This window comes from Ranitomeya variabilis, chromosome 6, assembly GCF_051348905.1.
Source record: "Ranitomeya variabilis isolate aRanVar5 chromosome 6, aRanVar5.hap1, whole genome shotgun sequence".
Classification (NCBI taxonomy): Eukaryota; Metazoa; Chordata; class Amphibia; order Anura; family Dendrobatidae; genus Ranitomeya; species Ranitomeya variabilis.
In genome coordinates, this window is record NC_135237.1 from 384960392 (window position 1) to 384982263 (window position 21872).

The 21872-nt window shown below is 41.4% G+C and overlaps 1 protein-coding gene across 3 annotated transcripts in view; it reads left to right on the forward strand.

The window, feature by feature from the left end:
• Positions 1 to 21872, forward strand: part of FBXO15 (F-box protein 15) — a 162218-nt gene that overhangs the window by 111106 nt on the left and 29240 nt on the right. For all 3 annotated transcript variants that reach the window (XM_077270099.1, XM_077270097.1, XM_077270098.1), the window contains exon 10: positions 21092 to 21216. In XM_077270099.1, coding sequence (XP_077126214.1) covers positions 21092 to 21216 — 125 coding nt within the window. The remainder of the gene's footprint in view (positions 1 to 21091; positions 21217 to 21872) is intronic.

The window sequence follows — 21872 nt, forward strand, 5'->3', positions numbered from 1 at the left end:
ATCTATAATCAGAGACTGTATAACAATAATAAAGCTAACCAATCAATTATGTGCACAGAAAATCACAGGTGAAAGCAGCACCATATATATGGATACATACACACATTTGCATGTGTTATATTAACATAGCCCGGTGCGCACACCAAGAATAGCACGTAAATTGGTTATATTATATATACCTTTACGTCCAATATGTTCCAAGTACAGAGTAGGCTCCCTTTAACTTAGAATTCCCCAGTGCATGATGACAAGTGCCGCTGTTTGGGAGTGGTCCTGAGACCCCCCACTGATCAGTCAAAATACTGCTCTAAAGTCTGCATAAGGTGCGAAAACAGAGCTGTTTGTTCATGGGAAAATCTGTTTAAGCACACAAAGTACATTTTAATCAATAAGTGTTTGAACAGTAATAAGTTCCACAATTGGTTGTGTTTAAAAAAAAAAAAAAAAAAAATGTTCCTCTGCTGAGATCTGAGTAGTGACAATGGGTACATATTTAAGCTGTTAGGTGACCCCGGACCAGAGGCTCCTTCCCTGTCCCTACCATTAGGGGATGTCCTAGCTCGCCCGATTTCCTGAAGGTGAAGATGCTGGGGCAACCAGCCTTGCCTTATCTCCTGAATCAGCCCTGCATCTGTTCCCTTCCCCCACCCAGGGGAGGGGAGCTGTTGTGCACCGCAGTACACCAACCCGACGAATAAGGCAACACGAACAAAGAGTAACGGAAAATACCAGGCATACAAATATTCACTCACATATAACAGAGGAATGCATTGGGGAGTGGAGGATGGGGAAACAAACAAAATAAGAGGAGGGAAGGGAATTTTCACACTTTCAAACCCGACTGTCTTTGTGGTATTTCCTGAAGAAGAAGTCATGATGACTTCGAAATGCGTAGAATAAACCACCATCATCCTTTAACCATATTTTGTATTCTGAATTGTCTGGCAGCGCGGATATAATCCACTATTTTCCTAGATAATAACTTTCAAACCCACGCACCAGTCACAGAACTCCTTCAAACTCCTCATATAAGCATCAAAACTCCTGTCCTACAATCCATGCAGCATAAGCTAGCTCTGACGATGTGTTTCAGTCAGGATCCAGACTATATAGGGAACAGGAGTGGCTATCCGAGCTCAGCTGAGAGCTCAGACTCCCAGAGCTCCCAACATGGCCGATTCTCCCCTGTTCTGCCAAAATAAATAAACGCCATTTAAAAAGAAGGTGAAGTGCTTCTTTTCAGCACAGGAGTAGGAGCAATCAGATGCTGTGGTTTTCTGGCTCCTCTGTTGTGGTAACCCCGTGACTCCCATGCTTTGTGCTGTGTGACCATGCAGGAACAGGGTCTTATCATACCACATCTCCTGGGCAGGGGAGAAAACAAAAGAGTATACAGACAGGACAGCATGATTCTTTGTGTGAGGTGAAATGTCTCCATACCTGTTTAAAAACATGGTTTACCTCATAGAAAGAATCCGCTGTGATCTCGTGCTGTAATGTCTGTATACTCTCTTTTTATGTGTGGTTTTTCTAAGACAAAATGAAATGGTTATTACACTACAGGTAGAATTTTACATTTCTCATCATAATTTAGAAAAAGTTCTACATGTGTTAACCACAGACATACTTAACAAAGAGTTGATATTTTTTTTTTCTTGACCTTTTTTAGATAACAAAACTAATGTGGTTATGAATTAATGATCAGGGTAGTATCAAACAACAGAGAAAAAAAGTGTTGTGAGATTAGACAATGTGAAGAAACCAGAAGATTGCTGGTGACAATTATATTATAGTGTAAAATGCAAAGATATTTAATATACCGTAAGTGCTTTAGCATGAGGAAGCTAAAATATATATAAGGTCTTACATTCAATTTCACAAAGTGCAATGTAATATGTTTATAGCCAAAAAAGACTAAGCAAGAACATGGAATTAATCTTATTCTATTGATCTACTGTTACGGAGGAACATAGTTGAGTGTACACCAGTTAAATAAGCCCATGAGATTTTCGAGTCTGCATTCCCAGCTAGATTTTCACCACTTCCATCCAACTTGTAATTGCACTTATTACTTGTGTGACACTGCATCACACAGGAAGACATGAGAAATGTTATCCTTGCAGAACAGAGGGAATGTTAGAAAGCTAATTAATAAGTGTTGTTGTAAGAGACGGCACGTCAAAACTACAGCAAGCAGTAAACATCGCTGGGTATCTCTACCCATACATCATGCTACTCTCTGTTTGTGTATCAAAAACCTGGTGAAAGATTCCCTTTAAAAAATAAAACAACTAGACATATATGAAATGGTTTGATCCATTAAGGCGATGGACCATTTCACCAGCTCCTTTAACTTTCACTAATGGCAATTTTTATTTTCATTTTTTTTTTTTTAAAGGGTTGAAGGGGAATGGGTTCTCACTCATTTAAGAGCTTTTTTTAAAAGTATTTTTAGGGTTATGCAAGGGAGGTTGGGGACTTATATACAGCTTGCTAGACTGTTGTAAAGTAGGGATTAAAGTTGGTGGTGATTGTAGTTTCACCGGAAAACCTGATGACTGGTTCCCTTTAATAGTGGAAGAGGGAGCCTGGTAATTTCCCTTTTTACATTATTGTATTCAATGGAATCTGCATCCTAAGGCTGCAGATATACCGGCAATTGAAATCGAAATATTCAGCGGAAGGGTGGGGGTGCTGTTCAGCCCCAGGTCACATGACCCATAGCAACTGCTTTGGTCTTCTGCTGTGGGCAGTATGCCCCTGGTTTGTGCCCTTCATGACCACACATAAATCTAATCTAAAAATGACTGCATCATATATGTATCTCATTTAGTGCATGAATAGAACTGCATGCAGACTTTCAGGAGACTGAGACAAACTTGGCAAGATAAAGTCAACCTGCTAAATATATAATAGTTGTATTTTCTTCAGCCTATGCAACAAAGATTCTTTCTATTTGGCCCTTATGTAGTGTAGCAAAGCCAGTTAGGCTAGGGTTAAGTTAAGTCCTAGCTCTACAGGTTCTAATTAGATGACCTGACTGGCCCTGCATATAACTAGGCTAGATGTTCTTAGTCAGTCAGCTCAGGGAATCTGGCCAAATTGGATGTGTCTTAGAGCTAAAGGGAGAGACAAGCCAGAATCCCTCTCTGAGAAGGGTTTTGTTTGATCAAACCGGGACTAGCTCAGCCTAGTGGTAGAGTAGCCAAGGTCTGTTCTGTTTAGTTGGTGCGTGGACAGTGCTAGGGATTTATGTTTGAGCTTGTTTCTGTTCTGTGAAACTTGCAGAAAGTAAAAAAAACTGCATGTGTTTGGAGCAAAATAGAATTGTGTTAACACTAAGTTCTAATGCCTACCTGAGAGCATGAATCCTTACGATTGGTGAAGAATGTGGGCATAAAGTCCCAGAGAGCATAGGTAAATGCAGTGTGAAGATTGAGTGTCCTTGGCAAAGGCAGCTACAGCATTGAAAACAAACTGAAAGCATGGAAGAGCTTGTCAAGCAAATAATCCAGGTGAGGCAACAGTAGCAACAGACCTAACATGGAACCAGCAAACTCTTAATCCAGCAGTATCAACAGCAGCAGGAGTTAAAGCTGCAGCTTCTGCAGCAGCAGGCTCTGCAGCAGTTACAGCTATTAACAGTTATATACAGTTATTCAGCATCAGCAGCAGATTGCTCTCATGGCTGAAACTGTCCATGCCATAGAAATGGCATCACCTGCCAAAGTGAAGGCATCTGGGTGAGACGAACGGTAAGCAATGCCTTACAGATCCTCTGCAGGATAACGTTGAGGCTTTCCTGACATGTTTGAGACAGTTGCAGACAGATAGAAACTGCCCCCAGACCAATGGGTAGAGGTTCTAGATCCATACCTTACGTGGAATCGACAAAAGCGTAATACAACCTTGCTCTGCAGGATGCCAAGGACTACAAGCTAAAGGCGGATATTATGGACTGTCTGTGGGCCACTCTGGTAGTCTGCGCACAATGGATGCACCTCTTGCACTATCAAAGGGACAAACCTCACCCTTTCCATATGTTGAACCTGTTACAGATGGGGGAAAAAATGGCTGCAGCATGAGTCCTGCTCTTTAGAACAGATGGTGGAAAGAGTGGTGGTAGAACGATTTATCCACTCATTACCAAAATCCGTGCAAAGCTGGATTGCCTAAGGAGATCCCCAGATTGCCGATAACCTTGTGGAAAGATATGTGGCCTTGGAGAACTCCCTACGGAATCCTTTTCACTGGTGCAACACCTGCTTCGCCTGCAGTGTCGTTCCTCATCCTGGTGAGGACCTCAAGAATGCTAGGTCACTGTGGCCAAGTGCGGGACTTCTGGACTGAGTGAGTTTGGTGGCCCTGTGGAAGCAGGTGGAGGTAAATTGTATCCTTGGAGATGCCAAGCACTATCCCTTGTCCCATGTCGACATACGCACAGACCATGGTTCCATATCCGATCAAGTTTAAGTGTTCAAGGACTTGAATTTACATAAACTATACTGGCTAGAAAGGAGTATATGGAAGCATCCCCTGAAGCCAATATACCTGTCCCTGGATGAGTCCAGGACAATTTGGGGATTGCCCAGCTAAGAGAATTAACAGTAAAAGGTACTTTAGAAAATATATGAGGCTCGCCGGGAGCCAATAATCTGTTTTCGCAAGGGGCCAGGCATAATGATTTGTTGTTCTTTGGGAACAAAGGGACAGGAAAAGAGCACCTACTCAAAGCCCAACATGAAAAATTCAGGGGTGTTATCAGTAGGCTCGAAGGAGACAATTTATGCCTAGCAATCAGTATTTGTGTTAGGGGCCCTGTAAGCTGGTGGAAAATGAAGGTCTTTCTCATATAATATGGCAACTTACTAAAACTTTGGAAGGATAGGACCCACTTGGAACCCCTTTCTAGTTGAACTGGTCAGAAGCCAACCTTGCGGGTGTTAAAGTGGCAGGAACTTTGCCGCCTTCCAAAAATCAGTAAGGTCAAAAATTGGTATGCAAAAATAGGGCAGGTTCTTGGAGTTACTAGATTTTGAAGAATAAAGACCAAGTATTTGCACTGTTTCTTTAGATTAAAATTGAAGCACCATGATTTATTAAGCATGTTTCTAGAAGTAAAACAGGACCGAGGTACGAAATTCTTCAAAAACCACAAACTAAGCATTACTTACCATTACATACTGCCTGAAGTTCTTTGAGAGTTAGGCTATGTGCCCACGTTGCGTTTTTTTAAGCGTTTCCGCTGCGTTTTTATGCAGTGGAAACGCTTAAACGCTAACAAAACGCAGCCCATTAATTTTAATTGCATTCCGCAATTGTTGTGCCCATGCTGCGTTTTTTTCCGCAGCGGAAATGCATAGCGGTAAAAAAAACGTATGTTCATTATTTTTACGGAATCGCGTCGATTCCGCAGCCATAGACATGTATTCATGTATTAGGAAAACGCATGAAAAACGCTTCAATAAGACGTCAAAACGCGTCAAAATCCACATGCGTTTTTCCTGCCAAGGGTGTGTGGTTTTGATGAGGAAAATTCTGCTTCTATTCTGCAACGTGGGCACATAGCCTTAAAGGGAACCTGTCAGGTCCCCCATGCACCCTGAACCACCTTAAACAACATGTGACCTCAACGCTAATCCATGGTACAGTGCCCTAGACTACTGAGGACAGCGATTTGGCTGCAGCGATCACATATTGTAGCAGCATGTTACCACTGCAGTCCTGGAACTCTGTGATCCTAAAACAAGACGAGCAATGAGATAAACGTCTAAAAACAGTTGGTATTTTATTAATGCACATACAAGGTAACACAGAGATAGGAAGTATAAGCACTAGCACACTGTCTACCAAATGATGCAATTGTAAGATGAGATGGTTATATATACTGTATCACATCTATATTCTAAGTAGTCCTAAAAAGAAAGACTAGGCTCTCAGTGTAAAATAACATGTCAAAAGGGAGAACACATTAGTCTCAAATGATCAACACTTTGGTCATAATAAATGCCTTCCCAGATTGTCACAATTCACTTTTGAAATTAAGAGGTCAGTCTTACCCATCATAAAGTAGACCCAGTCAGGTTGCGAAAAATGCAAACGAGCCCCAATGCGCGTTTTGCATATTTGTGATGTTTATTCCTCAGGGGGTTGGTAGACCCAAGTAGTCCGCAGGTCCTTAAATATTTTACAATGAGCGGTCACGTGACCGCAATTTCTCCAATAAAGTTCAGGTAGGCGGTAGTCACATGACCGTAATTCCATCAATTAATGTGGCGTTCTGTGTGCACCCACCACACCACCCACAGCTAGGTAGTCTTCGCACAGTCAGAAAGCCGAGACACGTCACCATAGCCACCTATCATAATCATTCATCTCACTCATCAGCATCCCTGTGACATAGTTACATAGTTATTAAGGTTGAAGGAAGACTTGAAGTCCATCTAGTTCAACCCATAGCCTAATCTAACATGCCCTAACATGTTGATCCAGAGGAAGGCAAAAAAAAACCATGTGGCAAAGAGTAAGCTCCACATTGGGGGAAAAAAATTCCTTCCCGACTCCACATACGGCAGTCAGACTAGTTCCCTGGATCAACGCCTTATGAAGGAATCTAGTGTACATACCCTGTAACATTATACTTTTCCAGAAAGGTATCCAGTCCCCTCTTAAATTTAAGTAACGAATCACTCATTACAACATCATACGGCAGAGAGATCCATAGTCTCACTGCTCTTACAGTAAAGAATCTGCGTCTGTTATTATGCTTTTAAACCTTCTTTCCTCCAGACGTAGAGGATGCCCCCCCTGTCCCTGTCTCAGGTCTATGATTAAAAAGATCATCAGAAAGGTCTTTGTATTGTCCGCTCATATATTTCTACATTAAAATAAGATCACCCCTTAGTCTTCGTTTTTCCAAACTAAATACCCTCAAGTGTAATAACCTATCTTGGTATTGCAGACCCCCCAGTCCTCTAATAACCTTGGTCGCTCTTCTCTGCACCTGCTCCAGTTCAGCTACGTCTTTCTTATACACCGGAGACCAGAACTGTGCACAGTATTCTAAGTGTGGTCGAACTAGTGACTTGTATAGAGGTAAAATTATGTTCTCCTCATGAGCATCTATGCCTCTTTTAATGCATCCCATTATTTTATTTGCCTTTGTAGCAGCTGCCTGGCACTGGCCACTGAATATGAGTTTGTCATACACCCATACACCCAGGTCTTTTTCATTGACGGTTTTGCCCAGAGTTTTAGAATTAAGCACATAGTTATACATCTTATTACTGTGCATGGCCTTACATTTATCCCCATTAAAGCTCATTTGCCATTTATCAGCCCAAGCTTCTAGTTTACATAAATCATCCTGTAATATAAAATTGTCCTCCCCTGTATTGATTACCCTGCAGAGTTTAGTGTCATCTTCAAATATTGAAATTCTACTCTGAATGTCCCCTACAAGGTCATTAATAAATCTGTTAAAAAGAAGAGGGCCCAATACTAACCCCTCTGGTACCCCACTGCTAACCGCGACCCAGTCCGAGTGTGCTCCATGAATAAACACCCTTTGTTTCCTATCCCTGAGCCAGCTCTCAACCCACTTACACATATTTTCCCCTATCCCCATTATTCTCATTTTATGTATCAACCTTTTGTGTGGCACCGTATCAAAAGCTTTTGAAAAGTCCATATACACTACATCTACTGGATTCCCTTGGTCCAGTCCGGAACTTACCTCTTCATAGAAGCTGATCAAATTAGTCTGACATGAACGGTCCCTAGTAAACCCATGTTGATATTGGGTCATGAGGTTATTCCTCCTCAGATACTCCATTATAGCATCCCTTAGAATGCCCTCCAGGATTTTACCCACAGTAGAGGTTAAGCTTACTGGCCTATAATTACCGAGTTCAGTTTTTGTCCCCTTTTTGAATATTGGCACCACATTTGCTATACGCCAGTCCTGTGGTACAGACCCTGTTATTATGGACTCTTTAAAGATTAAAAATAATGGTCTATCAATGACTGTACTTAATTCCTGCAGTACTCGGGGGTGTATCCCATCCGGGCTTGGAGATTTGTCAATTTTAGTGATTTTTAGACGCCGCCGTACTTCCTGCTGGGTTAAGCAGGTAACAATTGGGAATTTTTGTTATCACTGATCATATTGGCTGCCATGGGATTTTCTTGTGTAAATACTGATGAAAAAAAAGTCATTTAGCATATTGGCTTTTTCTTCATCCTCATCAACCATTTCCCCCAGACTATTTTTAACCCCTCTGTGACCTTTGACGTACTATCCCGTCGAGGTGACCTGGGCCTATCTGACCCTCGACGGGATAGTACGTCATAGCCGATCGGCCGCGCTCACGGGGGGAGCGCGGCCGATCGCGGCCGGGTGTCAGCTGCATATCGCAGCTGACATCCGGCACTATGTGCCAGGAGCGGTCACGGACCGCCCCCGGCACATTAACCCCCGGCACACCGCGATCAAACATGATCGCGGTGTACCGGCGGTATAGGGAAGCATCGCGCAGGGAGGGGGCTCCCTGCGGGCTTCCCTGAGACCCCCGGAGCAACGCGATGTGATCGCGTTGCTCTGAGGGTCTCCTACCTCCCTCCTCGCCGCAGGTCCCGGATCCAAGATGGCCGCGGCATCCGGGTCCTGCAGGGAGGGAGGTGGCTTACCGAGTGTCTGCTCAGAGCAGACACTTGGTAAGCCTGCAGCCTAGCACAGCAGATCACAGATCTGGCAGAGTGCTGTGCACACTGCCAGATCAATGATCTGTGATGTCCCCCCCTGGGACAAAGTAAAAAAGTAAAAAAAAAATTCCCCACATGTGTGTAAAAAAAAAATAAAAAAAATATCCTAAATAAAGAAAAAAAAAAAAAAAATTATTCCCATAAATACATTTCTTTAGCTAAATAAAATAAAAAAAACAATAAAAGTACACATATTTAGTATCGCCGCGTCCGTAACGACCCAACCTATAAAACTGCCCCACTAGTTAACCCCTTCAGTAAACACCGTAAGAAAAAAAAAAAAAAAACGAGGCAAAAAACAACGCTTTATTACCATACTGCCGAACAAAAAGTGGAATAACACGCGATCAAAAAGACTGATATAAATAACCATGGTACCACTGAAAACGTCATCTTGTCCCGCAAAAAAAGAGCCGCCATACAGCATCATCAGCAAAAAAATAAAAAAGTTATAGTCCTGAGAATAAAGCGATACCAAAATAATTATTTTTTTCTATAAAATAGTTTTTATCGTATAAAAGCGCCAAAACATAAAAAAATGATATAAATGAGATATCGCTGTAATCGTACTGACCCGACGAATAAAACTGCTTTATCAATTTTACCAAACGCGGAACGGTATAAACGCCTCCCCCAAAAGAAATTCATGAATAGCTGGTTTTTGATCACTCTGCCTCACAAAAATCGGAATAAAAAGCGATCAAAAAATGTCACGTGTCCGAAAATGTTACCAATAAAAACGTCAACGCGTCCCGCAAAAAAACAAGATCTCACATGACTCTGTGGACTCAAATATGGAAAAATTACAGCTCTCAAAATGTGGTAACGCAAAAAATATTTTTTGCAATGAAAAGCGTCTTTCAGTGTGTGACAGCTGCCAATCATAAAAATCCGCTAAAAAACCCGCTATAAAAGTAAATCAAACCCCCCTTCATCACCCCCTTAGTTAGGGAAAAATAAAAAAATTAAAAAATGTATTTATTTCCATTTTCCCATTAGGGTTAGGGTTAGGGCTAGAGTTAGGACTAGAGTTAGGGCAAGGGTTAGGGCTAGGGTTTGGGTTAGGGCTAGGGTTGGGGCTAGGGTTAGGGCTAGAGTTAGGACTAGAGTTAGGGCTAGGGTTAGGGTTAGGGCAAGGGTTAGGACTAGGGTTAGGGCTAGGGTTGGGGCTAGGGTTAGGGCTAGGGTTAGGGCTAGGGTTGGGGATAGGGTTAGGGCTAGGGTTAGGGCTAGGGTTAGGGCTAGTGTTACGGCTAGTGTTAGGGCTAGTGATAGGGCTAGGGTTATTGCTAGGGTTAGGGCTAGGGTTAGGGTTAGGGTTGGGGCTAGGGTTGGAGCTACAGTTAGGGTTGGGGCTAAAGATAGGGTTAGGGTTTGGATTACATTTACGGTTGGGAATAGGGTTGGGTGTGTCTGGGTTAGAGGAGTGGTTAGGGTTACCGTTGGGATTAGGGTTAGGGATGTGTTTGGATTAGGGTTTCAGTTATAATTGGGGGGTTTCCACTGTTTAGGCACATCAGGGGCTCTCCAAACGGGACATGGCATCCGATCTGAATTCCAGCCAATTCTGCGTTGAAAAAGGAAAACAGTGCTCCTTCCCTTCAGAGCTCTCCCGTGTGCCCAAACAGGGGTTTACCCCAACATATGGGGTATCATCGTACTCAGGACAAATTGGACATCATCTTTTGGGGTCCAATTTCTCCTGCTACCCTTGGGAAAATACAAAACTGGGGGCCAAAAAATAAGTTTTGTGGGAAAAAAAAGATTTTTTATTTTCACGGCTCTGCGTTGTAAACTGTAGTGAAACACTTGGGGGTTCAAAGTTCTCACAACACATCTAGATAAGTTCCTTGGGGGGTCTAGTTTCCGATATGGGGTCACTTGTGGGGGGTTTGTACTGTTTGGGTACATCAGGGGCTCTGCAAATGCAACATGACGCCTGCAGACCAATCCATTTAAGTCTGCATTCCAAATGGCGCTCCTTCCCTTCCGAGCTCTGTCATGCGCCCAAACAGTGGTTCCCCCCCACATATGGGGTATCAGCGTACTCAGGACAAATTGATCAACAACTTTTGGGGTCCAATTTATCCTGATACCTTTGTGAAAATACAAAACTGGGGGCTAAAAAATCATTTTTGTGAAAAAAAAAAGAATTTTTATTTTCACGGCTCTGCGTTATAAACTGTAGTGAAACACTTGGGGGTTCAAAGTTCTCACAACACATCTAGATAAGTTCCTTGGGGGGTCTAGTTTCCAATATGGGGTCACTTGTGGGGGGTTTGTACTGTTTGGGTACATCAGGGGCTCTGCAAATGCAACGTGACGCCTGCAGACCAATCCATTTAAGTCTGCATTCCAAATGACGCTCCTTCCCTTCCGAGCTCTGTCATGCACCCAAACAGTGGTTCCCCCCCACATATGGGGTATCAACGTACTCAGGACAAATTGGACAACAACTTTTGGAGCCCAATTTATCCTGGTACCCTTGTGAAAATACAAAACTGGGGGCTAAAAAATCATTTTTGTGAAAAAAAAAGGAATTTTTATTTTCACGGCTCTGCGTTATAAACTGTAGTGAAACACTTGGGGGTTCAAAGTTCTCACAACACATCTAGATAAGTTCCTTGGGGGGGTCTAGTTTCCAATATGGGGTCAATTGTGGGGGGTTTGTACTGTTTGGGTACATCAGGGGCTCTGCAAATGCAACGTGACGCCTGCAGACCAATCCATTTAAGTCTGCATTCCAAATGGCGCTCCTTCCCTTCCGAGCTCTGTCATGCGCCCAAACAGTGGTTCCCCCCACATATGGGGTATCAGCGTACTCAGGACAAATTGAACAACAAAGTTTGGGGTCCAATTTATCCTGATACCCTTGTGAAAATACAAAACTGGGGGCTAAAAATCATTTTTGTGAAAAAAAAAAAGGAATTTTTATTTTCACGGCTCTGCGTTATAACCTGTAGTGAAACACTTGGGGGTTCAAAGCTATCAAAACACATCTAGATAAGTTCCTTAGGGGGTCTACTTTCCAAAATGGTGTCACTTGTGGGGGTTTTTAATGTTTAGGCACATCAGGGGCTCTCCAAACGCAACATGGCATCCCATCTTAATTCCAGTCAATTTTGCATTGAAAAGTAAAATAGCGCTCCTTCCCTTCCGAGCTCTGCTATGCGCCCAAACAGTGGTTTACCCCCACATATGGGGTATCGTCGTACTCAGGACAAATTGCTCAACAACTTTTGTGGTCTAATTTCTTCTCTTACCCTTGGGGAAATAAAAAAATGGGGGCGAAAAGATCATTTTTGTGAAAAAATATGATTTTTATTTTTACGGCTCTGCATTATAAACTTCTGTGAAGCACTTGTTGGGTCAAAGTGCTCAACACACATCTAGATAAGTTCCTTAAGGGGTCTACTTTCCAAAATGGTGTCACTTGTGGGGGTTTTTAATGTTTAGGCACATCAGGGGCTCTCCAAACGCAACATGGCATCCCATCTTAATTCCAGTCAATTTTGCATTGAAAAGTAAAATAGCGCTCCTTCCCTTCCGAGCTCTGCTATGTGCCCAAACAGTGGTTTATCCCCACATATGGGGTATCGTCGTACTCAGGACAAATTGCACAACAACTTTTGTGGTCTAATTTCTTCTCTTACCCTTGGGGAAATAAAAAAATGGGGGCGAAAAGATCATTTTTGTGAAAAAATATGATTTTTATTTTTACGGCTCTGCATTATAAACTTCTGTGAAGCACTTGTTGGGTCAAAGTGCTCAACACACATCTAGATAAGATCCTTAGGGGGTCTACTTTCCAAAATGGTGTCACTTGTGGGGGGTTTCAATGTTTACGCACATCAGGGGCTCTCCAAATGCAACATGGCGTCCCATCTCAATTCCAGTCAATTTTGCATTGAAAAGTCAAATGGCGCTCCTTTCCTTCCGAGCTCTGCCCTGCGCCCAAACAATGGTTTACACCCACATATGGGGTATCAGCGTACTCAGGACGAATTGTACAACAAATTTTGGGGTCTATTTTCTCCTGTTACCCTTGGTAAAATAAAACAAATTGGAGCTGAAACAAATTTTGAGTGAAAAAAAGTTAAATGTTTAATTTTATTTAAACATTCCAAAAATTCCTGTGAAACACCTGAAGGGTTAATAAACTTCTTGAAAGTGGTTTTGAGTACCTTGAGGGGTGCAGTTTTTAGAATGGTGTCACACTTGGGTATTTTCTATCATATAGACCCCTCAAAATGACTTCAAATGAGATGTGGTCCCTAAAAAAAAATGGTGTTGTAAAAATGAGAAATTGCTGGTCAACTTTTAACCCTTATAACTCCGTCACCCAAAAAAATTTTGGTTCCAAAATTGTGCTGATGTAAAGTAGACATGTGGGAAATGTTACTTATTAAGTATTTTGCATGACATATGTCTGTGATTTAAGGGCATAAAAATTCAAAGTTGGAAAATTGCGAAATTTTCAAAATTTTCGCCAAATATTCGTTTTTTTCACAAATAAACGCAAGTTATATCGAAGAAATTTTACCACTATCATGAAGTACAATATGTCACGAGAAAACAATGTCAGAATCGCCAAGATCCGTTGAAGCGTTCCAGAGTTATAACCTCATAAAGGGACAGTGGTCAGAATTGTAAAAATTGGCCCGGTCATTAACGTGCAAACCACCCTTGGGGGTGAAGGGGTTAAGGGGGCCAACACTATCATTTTTTAGTTTCTTACTATTTATGTAGTTAAAAAATATTTTGGGATTATTTTTACTCTCTCTGGCAATGAGTCTCTCTGTCTCAATTTTTGCTGCCTTGATTTGCTTTTTACAGAATTTATTTAATTTTCTGTATTTATTTAACCCCTTAAGCCCCGAGGGTGGTTTGCACGTTAATGACCGGGCCAATTTTTACAATTCTGACCACTGTCCCTTTATGAGGTTATAACTCTGGAACGCTTCAACTGATCTTGGCGATTCTGACTTTGTTTTCTCGTGACATATTGTACTTCATGATAGTGGTAACATTTATTTGATATAACTTCCGTTTATTTGTGAAATTTGTGAATTTAGAAAATTTCGCAATTTTCCAACTTTGAATTTTTATGCCCTTAAATCGCAGAGATATGTCACGCAAAATACTTAATAAGTAACATTTCCTACATGTCTACTTTACATCAGCACAATTTTGGAACCAAAATTTTTTTTTGTTGGGGAGTTATAAGGGTTAAAAGTTAAACAGCAATTTCTCATTTTTACAACACCATTTTTTTTTAGGGACCACATCTCATTTGAAGTCATTTTGAGGGGTCTATGTGATAGAAAATACCCAAGTGTGACACCATTCTAAAAACTGCACCCCTCAAGGTGCTCAAAACCACATTCAAGAAGTTTATTAACCCTTCAGGTGTTTCACAGGAATTTTTTGAATGTTTAAATAAAAATGAACATTTAACTTTTTTTCACACAAAGTTTATTTCAGCTCCAATTTGTCTTATTTTACCAAGGGTAACAGGAGAAAATGGAACCCAAAAGTTGTTGTACAATTTGTGTGGTGGTGAATAGAGCTGGAGTAAAGGAGGCTTCAGATCTACCATAGCTCTTTAGCCTACTTTGCAGATCAATTCTCAGTAATGAAGGAACGGACCAGACATGTAACCATGTTGCTGGATTTGTTTTTGAAAGGTTTACGTGAGTATATAAATAGTTTTTGTGGTGAAATCCTGCTGACAGATTCTCTTTTTAAGCTTCTATAAAAATAATAAAGTATTATCAAATGAATCCACACAGAAAGGTGGTTAAAGGTTGACACACGTTACACATCAAGATCTTCAAATTAAATTTCCTTCCAAATGGTTTCACTAGTGCAATGAAATTGGGCATTAATGTAGTTTTCTATTTAGACTTTGAAGAAAAATACTTTTGTAAGCTGTGCAGATTTACCCTTGCAGCCATTTCATAATATTCAATATATGGCTTTATTGCTGAGGCTTACTGCCAACAAAGCTTGGACTGAATATCAAGCAAAAGATTGTATTTCTCTTTCATAGATTGCTGGTGTCTGCTTTTTGGTTAACCTTGACAGCTGCCCTACAAATCCTCCAACTCTCTCATCCTTGAGATGTACACATTTCAAGCACTAAGCTATGAAGAATATTTGGAATATAAAATGATAATTTAAGTGGGAGTTGTGCATTAAACTTTGAATGCCCCCGTTGGCTAGCAGTCTTATATTTGTCAGTAAACACTTTGTTGCCTACATATGGGATTATATATTTTACAATCTTGGCCATTAAAGGCAAACCGTCAGCAGGTTTTTGCTATGTAATCTGACAACTGCATGATGTAGGGGCTAGGATCCTGAATCCTGGTATGTATCATTTCAAATGTTGTGTGTTGCTGTTTCAATAAAATCAGTGTTTTATCAGCAGGAGATTATCACCACAGGACTAGGTGTCTCATGCCTCCTAGTCAACTGCTCTGTATAATCCCACTCCCATCACTGATTGTCAGCTTTTTGTCAATGTTTAGTGTCCCAGAAAGCTACCAATCCTTGGTGTAGGCGGGGTTATACAGAGCTCCGTATCTGAGCACTGCTAGACCTAAAATGACATTATGCAACCCAGCAAGTAACATATTGCTGGAATCAGGGTCTCATGCCCTTCATCATGCTCTTCTCTGCTAACATAGCAAAAACCTGGTGATAGATTTTCTTCTAAGGCTTTGGAAAATCAAACGCATAACCTATTGCTTACTGGCACATTTTAATAAAGACCGTTGTATAATATAGGTTTGGAAAGTAATTTTTCCTTCCTCCTTTTAGTATCTCTTCAGTAAGCTCACAACCTTTTAGGGAAATATTTGTTGTGTGACCCATTCTTGACTTTGATGGTGCACCGCTACTGTTGACAGGTCATTACACTGTTTTCTGAGCGACGCCTGCAGTTTCATCCTTTAGGCCGGTGTCCCACTTGTTGCAACTTCAATACGAGAAACTCGCGCGAGTCTCTCGCCTCAATTCCCGGTACTGCCACCAGCGGTTCGGACCGGAGTGTTCAGCTGCATAGAAATACACTCCGGTCCCAAGAGCTGGCGGCAGTGCCAGGTATTGGGATGAGAGACTCGCGTGAGTTTCTCACATTGCAGTTGCAAGTGGAACCCCATCTAAAAACAGTCTGAGTCAAGCTTAAAAAGCAGGGCCTGAGGAGTGATACATGAAATGGGATTCCAGGACCACTGAAGATAGACTCCATGTGCCAGGCACCACCCTCTCAGACATTGCCCTAAATGTAACAAAGTGCGTTGGGGTAACTTTGAATGTTCTTCTACCCTTATAATCTGCTATTTAAATTTTTCCTACAGTACCTTGCACAATGTTTTTAATCAACTAATCAGTTGCACACATTGATAAATGTAAAATTCTTAAAATCCACGGTTCTCGATATCCCACTACCGGATTAGTAAATAAGTGAACCCTGCATCATACCACCCCGGTTCTGCCTGGGCAAGATACACAGAGAGACCAACTATCTCTCTGATGTCACAGAGTGGAGTGTTCCAGAAAGCATCAGAGTGATCACGCGAAAATCTGGGATAAAGTTTTAGGGTTGGATGAGACAAAATAAAGAGTTTTTGTTTGTCCAAAATATAAAACGTCTTGTGTGACACCCACCGTTTTTTTTTTTTTTTAAACAAACACCCCCTCAAGATTGAAAGTTTACTTTAACATTAGGCTAGATTGGAGAAAATCTATCAGCTGAAACATTTGTTAATTGTCATTTTTTTTAGTGAATGCAATGCTTTGTTTTATAAATTCTAAAGATGGGTTCCTGTTTTATAACTCCACAAACTAACAGCTCTTGCTGTCTCATGTTGTTGTTTTCTGTAGTGTGTAGATGTGGGGGGGTTCGGATTGCTTGGAATTAGCTTGTTTTAATGCATTATGTGCAGAGATGTGATTAACTATACAATGTGAGCGGCATCTTGTTTAAATGACTCAGACAACTCTGTTGTGAAGAAATGCTAGACCTCCGACTGCTTTTACACTGTTTTATTAGAAAATGAAAAGTGACTTGCAGGCTTAGTCATTCATTGTATCACAGCAAATTTTAATGTCTTTATGCTTTAATTATTTTCAGTAAATGTTGGTTAATTCAAAGAATTTATTACTGTTATCATAGGAAAAGTGAATGCGTATAATATTAAAATGCTGATCTAGTTACGATTAAAATAAACATTCATTTAGTATGCATTAAGCCTTTCTAAGAAGATACGTTTTACTGATCTTTTAAGAAATGCTCTTTTTATGACCTGTGCAAAGAATCATTGGCAGCATGGTGGCTCAGTGGGTAGCACTGTTGGGTTCAAATCCCACCAAGGACAATATTTGCAAGGAGTTTGTATGTTCTCCCCGTGTTTGTGTGGGTTTTCTTTTTTTATTGTACTGCGATTTTCTCCAACACTCCAAAGACATATTGATCTGGAATTTAGATTGTGAGCCCCCATGAGGACAGTGATGATTATATTAAAGGGAATCTTTAATCATCTAAAATATTAATATGAGCATACAGGTTATAGAATTCTGAAGAAAAAGTCCTTCCTGTATGCCTCATATCAGATGTCCTGTTCCAGACAACATCCTTCCCATTAGCCTGGAAGAGGTAATTTACATTAAGTGATAAAAGACAATTTATCAACAAGACATCTGATATGTGGCGCACAGGTAGGACTTTTTTCAGAATTCTATAACTTGTATGCTCATATTAATAGTTTAGATAGGTCAAGTGTGGTGACCGATTACCTTCAAGTGTTATGGAATTAATGGCACTATATAAGTGAGCAAAATACGGTAAATGGTAAGAGATGTAATGTTTGCTTTGACTACACTTTTGCCTGACAAGCGAAATTTAGCTGAATCAGGCACTCTGGACAAAGGACCCTCTAATTTGGACCACTGATGGGCTCAGACTTTCCGCATTTCCCATCAGGAGGAACCATTTACCTCTCCTCACCCATTGAGAAGCTTGGTGAGGATGTCCTTTGCCTGTGTTTATTGGATGGGTTGTTACTGGCATCTGGTGATTTCATGTCAATAGCATGTTTAGAAATCTGCTAACTTAGAAAATTGGTGACGTGTTCAATACTTATTTCACCCACGGTATATCTCAGTCACAATTTTGTTTAAATTACGTTGTGCAGGGAATATTGTGTTGAACTTGATATTAATAAAGTGTTAATAGCAGATGGTCACGCATTTGCTGCCAATATAGTAATTTTGGCTAGAGGCCAAGAAGTAAATCAAAAGTACATAATGAAATATTTCCACATTGCGAATATCTCTTTACATGTATTGATGCCACTGGAGATATGAAATTAGAGAAATCCTATTTCTAGTCTATAGAACATCTTGTTATAAGGTTGTCAAAATATATTGGTTCCTTTTTCTGCGTGTTTAGCTGTACGGTGGTTTAAATATTATCTATTTCAGAGCGGCCCATCATACAAATGTATATTTAAAATGATCATTAAGGATGTTGTCCATTACCCTAACTCAGTTAAAGCACCACTCCAGCGTTTTTGTTGTTTGTTTGTTTGTTTGTTTTTCAGCGCTGGAGTTGTGCTTCTAAATGTAAGGCCCCTACCCTCGATCTACTACTTGCCGTCCACAGTCTTCACCTTTTCTCAGCGCCTGTCCGGTCCCACTGCACCATCTTGTGACCACAACGTCTGACTAGCCAGAAGTCAGAAGCTACGTCACAAGATCTCAATGCAAGTCTGAGTACCGAAATTATGCTCTCATAGACTTGTATTGCCCTCCGTCTTGCTCCATGAAATGCTGGAGCAATCCAGCAGATCGCAAACTGCTGGACATCAACTGGAGCAGCAGTGATAAAAGGTGAAGACGGCAGCAGGTGAGTATAAGAAACAAAAAAACTCAGTATCATAATGGTCAATGAGACCATGCATCAGTCGGGTGCTATCTGGTCTGATTTAAAGAACCACTCCAATATAGAACATTTTAGAAAAGGAGAAAAATGCAAAGTATTGGTTTAAAAATCTTGTATTTTTTATTAAACAGAAAGTCACAAAAACATTTGTAAAAACCGTTGAAAAAAGGACAGACAGACAACATGAACAGTGGATTGACTATATCCAACAGGGTGATACCCACAAGATGACTGAGCGTTGGTAACTTAATATAAATGCAGGGCAACTACAGCGTAGGTCAGCATATAACCATCACAGCAATGCTAAGGCCATGTTCACACTTTGCGGGTGACCTCTGCGGGTTCTCCCGCAGCGGATTTGATAAATCTGCATGGCAAAACTGCTGCGGTTATCCCTGCAGATTTATCGCGGTTTGTTCCGCGGTTTCCGCTGCGGGTTTCCGCCTATACTATTGATGCTGCATATGCAGCAATATGCAGCATCAATAGTAATGTTAAAATAAAAAAAAAAGTTTATATACTCACCCTCTGACGTCCCGATGTCCTCGGCGCTGCACCCGGCGGTCCGGTTCCAAAGATGATGTGCGAGAAGGACCCTTCGTGACGTCACGGTCATGTGACCGCGACGTCACGGTCATGTGACCGCGACGTCACCGCATGTCCTGTTCGCACAGCAACTCTGACCGGCCGGCCGCATGCAGCGCTGAGAGGTGAGTATAACATGATTTTTTATTTTAATTCTTTTTTTTTACACACAAATATGATTCCCAGGGCCTGGAGTAGAGTCTCCTCTCCTCCACCCCGGGTACCACCCGCACATTATCCGCTTACTTCCCGCAATGTGGGCACAGCCCCATGCGTGGAAGTAAGCGGTTCAATGCATTCCTATGGGTGCAGAATCAGAGCGATTCTGCACAAAGAAGTGACATGCTGCGGGTTGTAAACCGCTGCGTTTCTGCGCGGTTTTTCCCGCAGCATGTGCACAGCGGTTTGCGGTTTCCATAGGGTTTACATGTAAATGTAAACGCAATGGAAACTGCTGCGGACCCGCAGCATCAAAATCGCGGCAGTTCCGCGGTAAAAACCGCAAAGTGTGAACATGGCCTAAGAGTTAAATGGGTCACAATGACCAATCATATATATTAACTGACCAAAAACGCTGTATTAAGAACTCAATTATTCTGTAAAAAGTGAGTAAAACACATCTTACCCAATGAAGGAATAAAGTGCAGCGCACGAAAACTGGGTGGTTCCAACCCCAAAGTGCGTTTCGTGTGGATTTTTCCTTGCTTTCTCAAGAGGCAGCTGTGGATACATGGAACACCAACAGGACCTTTTGTAGCTATAGTAATGAGTCACATGGTGATCCATGTAACCGCTACTCCCCCAGTGGTGCTGCAGTTGCGGCGCATGCGCACCACAACGCCCGCGTCATGCCGATGACCGCCCAGCTATCAAGCACGTTCTGCGTGGGAGCACAAATTGCTTCAGAGGCTCCCTTGCATGCTCGGAAGACATCAATATGCCAAACAGTCCAGTGCGAACAATGGGAGGTGAGGCGCGCATGCGCACTGCAGCCCCACATAGGGGCTCATACAATATATCTTAAGATTAGAGAAAGCGCTCACATAGGGAGTAATATAACTTTAGGAATATACTGTGATACTGTGTCTATCTTCGTCTCATCAGACAAGAGAATCTTATTTCTCATAGTCTGGGAGTCCTTCATGTGTTTTTTAGCAAAATCCATGCGGGCTTTCATATACCTTGCACTGAGGAGAGGCTTCCATCGGGCCACCCTGCCATAAAGGCCCATCTGGTGGAGGGCTGCAGTGATAGTTGAGTTTGTGGAACTTTCTCCCATCTCCCTACTGCATCTCTGGAGCTCAGCCACAGTGATCTTGGGGTTCTTCTTTACCTCTCTCACCAAGACTCTTCTCCCACGATTGCTCAGTTTGGCTGGATGACCAGGTCTAGGAAGACTTCTGGGGGTCCCATACTTATTCCATTTAAGGATTATGGAGGCATCTGTGCTCTTAGGAACCTTGAGTACTGCAGAAATTCTGTTGTAACCTTGGCCAGATCTGTGCCTTGCCACAATTCTGTCTCAGCTCCTTGGCCAGTTCCTTTGACCTCATGATTCTCATTTGGTCTGACATGCACTGTGAGCTGTGAGGTCTTATATAGACAGATGTGTGCCTTTCCAAATCAAGTCCTATCAGCTGGACTCCACTGAAGGAGTAGAACCATCTCAAGGAGGATCACAAGGAAATGGACAACATGTGACTTAAATATGAGTGTCTGAGCAAAGAGTCATGGTATCTAATGTAATTAATAATCTCTGCATGTGATCACTTGCTTTATATTTCTGTTTTATAGAATATATCAAGAATGGCAGTTTGCGAATGACAGCCATAGGACTGACGAACAGTACAACACATGCCCCTGTTTCAGGAAGAGTTGACTTTTTGTGGAAGACATTGACATTAAGTGGAAGCATACAGGTAAATAGAATTTCAACAGAGATACATAATATGATCAAGGAATATAGATAAAATTTCATCTATATTTAGTTAGTTTTGCGAACCCTCAGTAAAAAGGCTTGGGGGTAGAAATCCTTAGATTTTTTTCATCACATGCAACCATATGGCTTTCTTGGTTGACATTCTTTTCATGCACAGTGGAGTTCATTACCTTTACGTATCAAGATGTGAAAGGAGATTCTGATGAGCCATTGTAAGGCAGACAGAAGCAACACCTAAAGCAAAATGCTACCAGATATGAAAACAATCATATGGAATATATCTGTTGTGTTGTTTTTGTATTCATGGCATATGTGGACATTCTGCGAACTTCTAATCTTCACTGCAGGTCAAGGTCTAGTACTGGATTTTGATGAGCTTTCATAAAATTATATCCATAATGCTGTTATTTTAATATGCAGCAAATCTTCTGCCAGGAAAATCTATAAGTATTCTGCTATCATGTCTTACATTATACAACTTAGGGCATGGCAATTTAGCTGCTCACACTTCTAATTCCTTCTGAATGGGTCCATGGTAGGTAGTTAAGAAACGAGCAATATTACGAGAAGAAAAGAAAAATAAGTGGAACTCAAAAATAGCGGATTATTTTGTGCTTTTTTAACCCAAGGTCATAT